Source organism: Pipistrellus hanaki, assembly GCF_964339955.1.
Source record: "Pipistrellus hanaki genome assembly, chromosome: 5".
NCBI lineage: Eukaryota > Metazoa > Chordata > Mammalia > Chiroptera > Vespertilionidae > Pipistrellus > Pipistrellus hanaki.
Window position 1 is genome coordinate 34853580 of NC_140507.1, and position 8791 is coordinate 34862370.

At 64.4% G+C, this 8791-nt stretch overlaps 1 protein-coding gene across 1 annotated transcript; it reads left to right on the forward strand.

Moving 5' to 3' along the window:
* Positions 1-277: 277 nt before the first annotated feature.
* N4BP3 (NEDD4 binding protein 3) lies at positions 278-8349 on the forward strand. The gene is made up of 5 exons (XM_084884768.1): positions 278-566; positions 5594-5944; positions 6182-6709; positions 7088-7330; positions 7456-8349. Exons 2-5 carry the CDS (start codon positions 5624-5626, stop codon positions 7984-7986), a joined length of 1623 nt encoding a protein of 540 aa, XP_084740894.1. The 5' UTR covers positions 278-566; positions 5594-5623; the 3' UTR covers positions 7987-8349.
* The last annotated feature ends 442 nt before the right edge of the window (positions 8350-8791 follow it).

Below are 8791 nucleotides of genomic sequence, written 5' to 3' on the forward strand. Positions count from 1 at the left end.
GGGAACACGGCGAGGATCTGGGAGGTGGTGGACTGAACGGGCCTCTCCCGAAGCTGCTCAGGAAACAGAGAGGGACCGCGAAGCCCGGAGGAGGAGCGGGGCAGGCGGGGCGCGCCTTGGGGGCGTCGTCCCCGCTCGGGGCAGGCGGACCAGCCGGGGTCCGAGCGGGCGGGTGCAGAGCGGCGCTGCGCTGCGAGCAGCCGGCAGGGGGCTCGTGGGGCCGGGGCGGGGCTCAGGTTGGCGGGCAGTGGGCGGGGGTTGCCCCTCGTCCCCTCCCCTCCCTTCCCGAGGCCCCGGCCACGCTTCGGGCTGGCGGCGCGCGGGTGAGTCAGGCCGGGTTTTCCCTCCGCCTCTGGGGCATGCGAGCCAGCGCCACCGCCACCGCGCGCGTCCCTCCCTCGCCAATCCGGCTCCGGCGCCCGCCCGCCCGCCCGTGTTTTCCCGACGCCTGCCGCCCCGCCGCCCCGGCCCGGCTCCCAGTCTCCGCGGGGCCGGCGCCCTGGACGGAGGGTTCGAATCCGCGCGAGGGAAGTGCGGCGCGCGGGGTGCGGAGCGGCGCCGGCATGGTAAGCGGGGCGCGCCGGGGGCCGGGGGCCGGGGGCCCGGGCTGGACTCGGGGGTGGGGCCGTTCGCGAGGTCTCCCCTTTCCCGGCGACCTTGGCCCAGCCTCAGCCCCGCCGGCCGGCCGAGGTCTCCGTCTAAGCGGCTGGGGGCGCCCGGGGGCGGTGTGCGCCCAGGTGTCCCCTGCTCCGGGCTCCGGGCACCCGGCACTGGGGCTGGGGATCGGGGACCCACCCACACGCTCCGCTGGAGGGGCCGGGCGCAGGTTCTGTTGCTCCCTGCAGTCACCGCCATCCCGCCATCCCCGCAAAACGCGCTTTCCAAGAATTGCGCTCGGGACCCCTGTGTCGCGGCCAGGGTGGGGCAGATGCCCTTGGCAAGGGAGCCTGACCGCGGCCTCTGTCTCCCAGCCCAGCCGCCCCGGGCGGGCCCCAGGAAGGCGCCGGGAAGAGGCTGCCCCTCCCGTCCCGCAGGTAGTTAAATGACCGCCCGCCGATCTGGGGCGCCCTAGCCAGCCTCTGCCACAGCTCTCCCGGGACACGTTCCGAAAGGTTGCCCACCTCCTTTGCCTCTCCTTCCCCTTGAGACCCCTCTCCCGCCCCCTCCGCAATACCCGCTTCGTCCTTCAAACCCCTGCCCTGTGCAGGCGGAGAAGCTGCCAGCTTGCCTCCTGGGCCCCCAACCAGAGATGCTCCCACGTCTTGGCGGCCAGAGCAACGCCACAACCTTTGGCCAAAGTGAGGGCTGGCCCAGGGCCAGCCGAAATCGGGGCTCTGGGTGTGTGCAGAAATAGAATGGGACCCATCCTCTCTCACCGGTGGCACCACTGTACCCCAAGAATAGATTGGGGTTCTCCTCTTTTGCATCAGGGGCTCAGCCTGGCTGTCCCTCTGCCCCGGCCACCATGCCCGCTCCCTGCCTGGCCTGGGGAAGAGGCAGAGGCAGAGATCACCATCCTGGACTAGGTGATCAGCCTCCTCCCGGGGCCCTCCTGGGCAGGGCTCTTGTGCTGGCTGGCTGTGTGTGGGTGTGTATGTGCCAGACTGTGAATGAATTCGACCAGCCTGCTCCCACTACCGCCTCTAGAGCCAGCAGCTTCCAGGGCTAAAACTCCTCAAGCAGCAGCGCTGCCACTGTTTCCTCCTGATCCAGGGGCAGGCCCTAGGGATTCCAGGCTAAGGGGACTGGAACCCAACCCAGCATGGGCTGCACACGCCCTTGGGAGAAGCAGCTGGGCAGACACACACACACAGCAATGAGTGCCCATGGGGGGCGGTGGTGACCTGGCTGGGACAGCCCGATGCGGTGCTGAGGACCTGGCCCAGGGAGTTGGGATGGCTATCGCTTGGGCAACTTGCTTCCTCTTCCTGGGCCTGTTTCCTGGTCTGTAAAATGGAGTGACAGTAACTGCTACTCGGCCCGTCCTCGAGAAGCGTCTTTTATGGAGATGAGATGATGGAACGAAAGGGCTGAAGAACACTGCGGAGTGCTGTGCACCTGTCAGTGACTCTAGGGGGACAAAGCCTCACTCCTGCAGGGGTTGGGCACGGCTCTGCCTCTTCAAGTGTTGCAGGGCGTCCAGGGTATGCCCCCTTCCTGGCCCCTCCGCATCCACTGCCCCTTCTTTTGGAACTGGGACATTCCAGTCCCATTCCTCAGGGGCAGCTGCAGACACACCCCTCAGCATAACTGATTCCCCAGCAGGTGGTGGGACACCCCCCTTCACATCCCCTCTTCTGGGCTGCCAGGGCTCAGGAGGGCTGACGCAGCAGAGTTCGGAGTGGGAGCGTCCGGCCCACTTGCTCCGGGATGTCCCAGCCCAGAGGAGACGCCTGGTGGGGAGCCTGTGCCCTTACTTCCTCCTGTGCAGCTGGACGTGACCTGAGGCCCGCTGTTTCAACACCTGGGCCTCGGTTTTCTCTTACGAAGGGGGATTTGCACTTCTCCCCTCCTGTGCCTGTTGTGAAGCTATGGTAGCCCCGTGTCAGGCTGACCCACCGAGGCACCCACTAATGGATGCCAGGATGCCTCCTTCTGTTCTGTCTCTGCTCCCCCAGGCCCACTGTCCTGGCTCCACCAAGAGATGTCCCTCTGTGCTCAGGACTTTCAGTCTGCTGGCTACTCTTGGGGCCAGGGGATGGGAGCGGGAGTAAAGGCCCTGTTGGGGCCACTTGGGGCCTGTGCGGAAGGCCCAGCCCAAACCTAGCCTGTAGGGTTGTGGGCAGTTTTCAGCTCTGGGCAGATTTCTGGGCCCCAGAGCGAGCAAGCCCAGGCACTTAGAGGCATCTGGCTTTGGGCTCTGATCCCTCCCCAGTTGCTCTCCCCGTTCCCGTTCAACCCCCCCCCCCCCGTCCCCCCCCCGTCCCCACCAAATCCTCTCCAGCCCACAGATGTCCTGGTCTGGCCAGGCCAGTCCCTGGGCTTCCAAGCAAAGGAAGGCGTGTGTGTTAGGGGGAAGGGGGAGAGCCAGGGGAGGTGGAGGGACCCTTTCAGGAAAAGGTACCAGCTGGTAATGCAGCCAGAGAAGTTTCTTAGGAGGGGTGGAGGGTGGGGGCCTTAAAAGAAGACAAAGGAAAGGGGCTGTCTGCGCCTCTTCCTCCAGCTCCATAGCTGTCTAACTGCTCAAGTCACTTGTGGCGGGAAACTGGCCTCATGCCTCCCTCACCACCTTCAACACACACACACACACACACACACACACACACACACACACATCCTCTGCATCTAGTCTCTGGGCAGGGAACTAGGTGGTTTCTCCTGGTCTCTCCTGCTGGAGTATTCCTGTATTATTATGTCTATGTGTCCCAGAGCGTGTTCAGTGCCGTGTGGGTGACCTTGAGCGTGACTGTCTGCCGTTGGACTCTCGGCGCTGTGTCCTCTAATATAGGAGCCTCTGTGCCGCTGGTGGCACTGACTGGACTGCAACATACGTGTGGCTGGCGTAGATGCTGTTATGGCCATGGCTGCCTCTCTAGACGGAGGCTCTTTGTGGGGCACAGGGGATGTCAGTTATTGCTCCCTGAGACAGGAAGTGAGGATCTGCCCAGGGGACGGTGAGATGGTGTGTATTTGGGATGAAGTGAGCGTATTTGGCCTCCCCCCGCCCCCGCCCCCCTTGTTGCACTGGGCTTATACAGTTCACAAGACCTTTGGCCTCTGTTGTCTCTGTGATTCTCACGGTAATCCCATAAGGAAGGCAGGGCAGGCAAGGTCTTCCCCCACCTCGGAGATGGGGAGACTGAGGCTTGGTGAGGAGAGGTGCCCCTTGGAGAGTCAGTGTGAGAGCCGGGCAGGAGACCAGCTGGTCTGCTGTCCCACCTCTGACAGGAGTTCAGTGCCCTCTCAGACACAGAGGTGTCTGTGGCCGGGTGGGTTTGTCGGGGTGAGGGGTCAGATTGGGAGATCGGTGCTTCCATTCCCCCTCTTTGGGACATGGGTGACATCCTTGGTCGTTTGGCAGCCACGGTGCTGGGTCACAGGTGTCCTCACCCTGGCCAGCCCTGTGACCTTGGGCAAACCATTTCACCTTTCAGAGCCCTAGTGGCTGTACCTAAAAAATACATGGTGCCTGGGTCTCAGGATTCAGTGAGACCCCTGTGTCGCTCGCTGTAGGTGCTTAGCACTTGTGATTCCTTACCCGGATGAGCCCCCTGACCCTGTGTGGCCTGTGACACCACCGGAGGTGTTGAGGGAACTAGGGCCTGGGAGGGAAGGGTTGGGAAGGTTACTCTTGCCCAGGGTGAGGTGGAGGGCCACATGTGCGGGGGCAGGGCTGCGCCCTCCTTCCCTTTACTCCTAGAGAGCTTTGTCTCCCACAAACACAAAACCTGGAAATGGCTGAGGAAGATGGAACCTCCTAACGGCCATTGTTTGGGAGGGGAGTGGGTGTCCCGGCGGCATATTGGGGAGGTTGTGGGGGACTCACAGCTGCAGCGTGCCTGCTGGGGTCTAACTGGGAATGGGAGCGGCCGGGAGGGAGAGAAGGTGGCACTGGTTCATCCAGCATGCTGGGCACTGGGCTTAGCACAGGGGATTCAGCCGGGCACTGGGGACAGGTCCCACCTCCACTGTGTGGTCCCAGCACAGGGGGAGCCTGGCGGCTGAGTCTCCCACCAGTGATGCTCATTGTCTGACCGGCTGAGCTCTGCTCTGGTCAGCCTGCGTTGACCCTGCTGCTGACGGGGCGCTTTGTTCTATTATCTTAGCCCATTCTCCAGGCACCCCTGAGTGATGAGTTGTCATGGCTATTGTACTCATGAGGAAGCCAGGCCCCCCACACTGACCGGCTCAATGCAGGGTCAGATTTAGAGACAGCCCTACCCCCGCCCTCACACCTGGTGGTGGGCCCTCTAGCGGATATGTAAGGGCTGGCAGGGGCTCTGGCTGCCCCTTCCCCCTGCCTCCCACCATGGCCCACGGTGAACACCTGTTCCGGAAACTGTGGTCATTGTTTCCCTCCATCCTTCCTCCCCTCTGGCCCTTCCTGTTTGTGTCCCTCACACTGCCTGGTGCAACCCCACCCTCGCCAGGTGCTTCCCTTGGGGAGCTCACTCTCTGCAGGAAGAGGGCTGAACTGGGTTTCCCCACTCCCAAGAAAAGAAGAAGGAATGGAGTATCTGAGGCGGCTGGCCCTGGTTCCCTGTGCCTTCTGCCTACTTCCCAGATAGTGGGGGGACTCTAGCAGGAGAGTGAGCAAGGCCAGAGTCAGACAGAGCCTGAGTCCTCAACTGGCCCAGGCCTGGGAAGGGTCCTATCCTGCTGTTTCAATGCCTCCCCTCATCCATACCTCCCCACCCCCAATCACACACCAGCCTCTAGCTGATGCTTGGGTACTGACCGGGCAGGTGGCTTAAGGGCTTGCCTTCTTCTTGCCAGCCTATTCTGTGCTGCATCCTCTCCATATCCATACCTGCCTCTCCTGGGCCTGGGCCAGATGGGGAGCTGAGGCAGAACAAGCACCTGGTTTTAGGGCATCGAGGGCAGGTGGGCAGCAAGCACCCACCTGCCCCTGATGGAGCCTCTTGATCTCTAGAAGCAGCTGCCTGTGCCGTGTTGAAACTTCATGGACACAGCCCCAGGCCCTGCTGGCATTGCCATGGGCAGCGTGGGCAGCCTGTTGGAACGGCAGGACTTCTCCCCTGAAGAGCTACGGGCGGCGCTGGAGGGGTCCCGAGGCTCCCGCCAGCCTGATGGGCTCCTCCGGAAGGGCTTGGGCCAGCGTGAGCTCCTCAGCTACTTGCACCTCCCTAAGAAAGACGGCAAGACGGCCAAGCGGGCCGCTCGGAACGAGCCTGCCGACTATGCCACCCTCTACTACCAGGAACATCCCCGGGCTGGTGACTTCAGCAAGACCTCGCTGCCCGAGCGGGGACGTTTTGACAAGGTGCACCTCTGCCCAAACCCCTCCCTAGGGTGGGAGGGTGGGATGGGGAGCTTGGGGCCTCCTTGGAGACCTCGGCGCTGGGGCAGGGCTTGGCCCTGAAAGTCCTGCCATGGACTAGCCTGGTCACTGCTTCCCAGTGGCAGGCACAGCATGTTTGAAAGGACCCCCAGGGCTGTGGGAGCACCGTAAGGCCGTGCTGCTAGCCCAGGGCCTTACCCTGCCCTCTCTTCCTGGCAGTGCCGTATTCGCCCGTCGGTGTTCAAGCCCGTGGCGGGCACCGGGAAAGGCTTCCTGTCCATGCAGAGCCTGGCGGCACACAAGGGCCAGAAGCTGTGGCGCAGCAACGGCAGTCTGCACACGCTGGCCTGCCACCCGCCCCTGAGCCCAGGGCCCCGGGCCAGCCAGGCACAGGCCCGTGCCCAGCTGCTGCACGCCCTCAGCCTGGACGAGGGGGGCCCCGAACCCGAGCCCAGCCTGTCTGACTCCTCCAGCGGGGGCAGCTTTAGCCGAAGTCCCGGCATGGGCCCCGGCCCCTTCAGCTCCTCCCTGGGCCACATCAACCACCTCGGGGGCTCCCTGGATCGCGCCTCTCGGAGCCCAAAGGAGGCCGGGCCGCTGGCCGGGTTGAACTGCCTGCCTGAGCCCCCGCCGCCCTATGAGCTCTCATGCCACACTGCCGACGAGGTGGTGGCCATGCTCCCCGACACCTGTGAGGACCTGAAGAGAGGCCTCAGTGACCAGGACGGCGCCAATCACTTCACGCAGGTGAGGGCAGCCTCTGCCTGGGGTCCTGCATTAGTGTACCGGGGTCCTGGGGTCCCTTGGCATTGGTGTACCGGGCAGGGTCCTCAGCCCGTTACCCCGTGACTCTCTCTGGACATGAGAGGAAGAAGGAGATGCATCAGCTCCTCTCCCCCTGCCCCACGCGGTGGGATGTGGGTCACTCCTGGTTCTTGCTGGGGTTGTATAAAAGGGAGGGAGAGATGCCTTGGGGAGGGGAGGGCAGGAATATGTGGGGGGACACTTCCCCTCTGGAGGACATCCCAGGGTAGGGCACGAGTGGCCAGGGCGGTGGGCCCTGGTCCTGTGGTTTTCGGGACAGGACGTCGGCTGCGGCTACCCGGTGCCTCTTTCCCCTGGCAGGTGCTGGAGGAACGCCAGCGCCTGTGGCTGTCTGAGCTGAAGCGCCTGTACCTGGAGCGGCTGCACGAGGTGGCCCAGAAGGCCGAGCGCAGCGAGCGGAACCTCCAGCTGCAGCTGTTCATGGCCCAGCAGGAGCAGCGGCGCCTGCGCAAGGAGCTGCGGGCCCAGCAGGGCCTGGCCGCTGAGCATCGGCCGCCAGAGGCGGACCCCAACACTCGGCCGGAGGAGGAAGCGCGGTGGGAGGTGAGAGACCGGGCTCTCGGGAACTCTCCTGTCCCTCGTTTCTGCAGCCCCCTCCTCTGCCCACCCTCAGCCCAGCCCCCTGACCCAGCCTTGTTTGGCGCCCGCCCCTCCCGCGCCCCCTCCAGGTGTGCCAGAAGACGGCGGAGATCAGCCTCCTGAAGCAGCAGCTGCGGGAGGCCCAGGCTGAGCTGGCGCAGAAGCTGGCCGAGATCTTCAGCCTAAAGACACAACTCCGGGGCAGCCGGGCACAGGCCCAGGCCCAGGACGCGGAGCTGGCCCGGCTGCGGGAGGCTGTGCGGAGCCTGCAGGAGCGGGCCCCCCGGGAGGAGGCCCCAGGGAGTTGTGAGACCGATGACTGCAAGAGCCGGGGGCTGCTGGGCGAGGCGGGAGGCGGTGAGGCCGGGGACGCTGCCGCCGAGCAGCTGAGGGCCGAGCTGCTGCAGGAGCGACTCCGGGGCCAAGAGCAGGCGCTGCGCTTCGAGCAGGAGCGGCGGACCTGGCAGGAGGAGAAGGAGCGGGTGCTGCGCTACCAGCGGGAGATCCAGGGGGGCTACATGGACATGTACCGCCGCAACCAGGCACTGGAGCAGGAACTGCAGGCGCTGCGGGAGCCCTCCGCGCCCTGGAGTCCTCGGCTTGAGTCCTCCAAGATCTGAGGCCCGCGGAGAGAGCTGACGGCAGAAGCACTGCCAGAAGAAGGCTTGGGCAAGCCCTCCCTGAGACAGCCGGCTCCTTCCAGACATTGATCTGGGGCAGGATCTGCCGAAGCCAGCCAGGGGCGGGGAGGCTCACCGAGGGGAGGGATCCCGGTGGGGCTGTGGGCTGGGGAGGGTGCCAGCAGCGGGAGCCAGGCCCGCCTGGCTGAGAAGACCCCTGCGGGGCCCAGCCTGCTCCTGGGGTAGGTGTGGCCCTAGGAGAGGGAGACTGGGAGATGAGGCGCTCAAGATGTAGATGGGCAGGCGTGAGGGAGGAAGGCTGGGAAGAGAACATTGGCCTCCCCCGGAATAAAAGCACGTTTTTCTATAGGAGGCCCTTGGTGATACGTTGGGCCTGTCCCTGGCCTAGATCAAGCATGGTTGGGGTTAGGGGGCTGTGGACCTGGACTATAGCTCCTCCAGAGTCCTGGTTAGTGGGAGGTTGTACCCAGTTCCTGTGAGCACAGCTGCCGGGCACGTGTGTTGGCAAGTGGAGAAGTCCTCCTCCTTGCCCCGGCGCCACATGGTTCCGTAGCTGCCGTGTGGGCTGAAATTTCTTTCTTCAGCACCAGTGGGATTTTTCTGAAGGAACGATGCCAGGGAACCCGGGAAAACAAAAGGGCAAGTCACCCAAGGTGTTGCTAGAACATGAAACCTCTCGGTGGAAAGTCAGCCCCCGTGCCCAGGCCCCTGCTGGGTTTAGGGCTAGCCTGAGACAGCCTCTTCTGGCGCTCCCTAAGGCTCCTGTAGGTACCTGTCCCTCCCC

What these genes read in the sequence shown, in the direction of transcription:
- N4BP3 (XM_084884768.1), top strand. Translation starts at nt 5,624, where the DNA reads ATGGACACAGCCCCAGGCCCTGCTGGCATTGCCATGGGCAGCGTGGGC. An exon ending in AGCGGGGACGTTTTGACAAG is followed by an intron (nt 5,945 to 6,181) that starts GTGCACCTCTGC and finishes TCTTCCTGGCAG; the next exon opens with TGCCGTATTCGCCCGTCGGT. An exon ending in AGGAGGAAGCGCGGTGGGAG is followed by an intron (nt 7,331 to 7,455) that starts GTGAGAGACCGG and finishes CGCCCCCTCCAG; the next exon opens with GTGTGCCAGAAGACGGCGGA.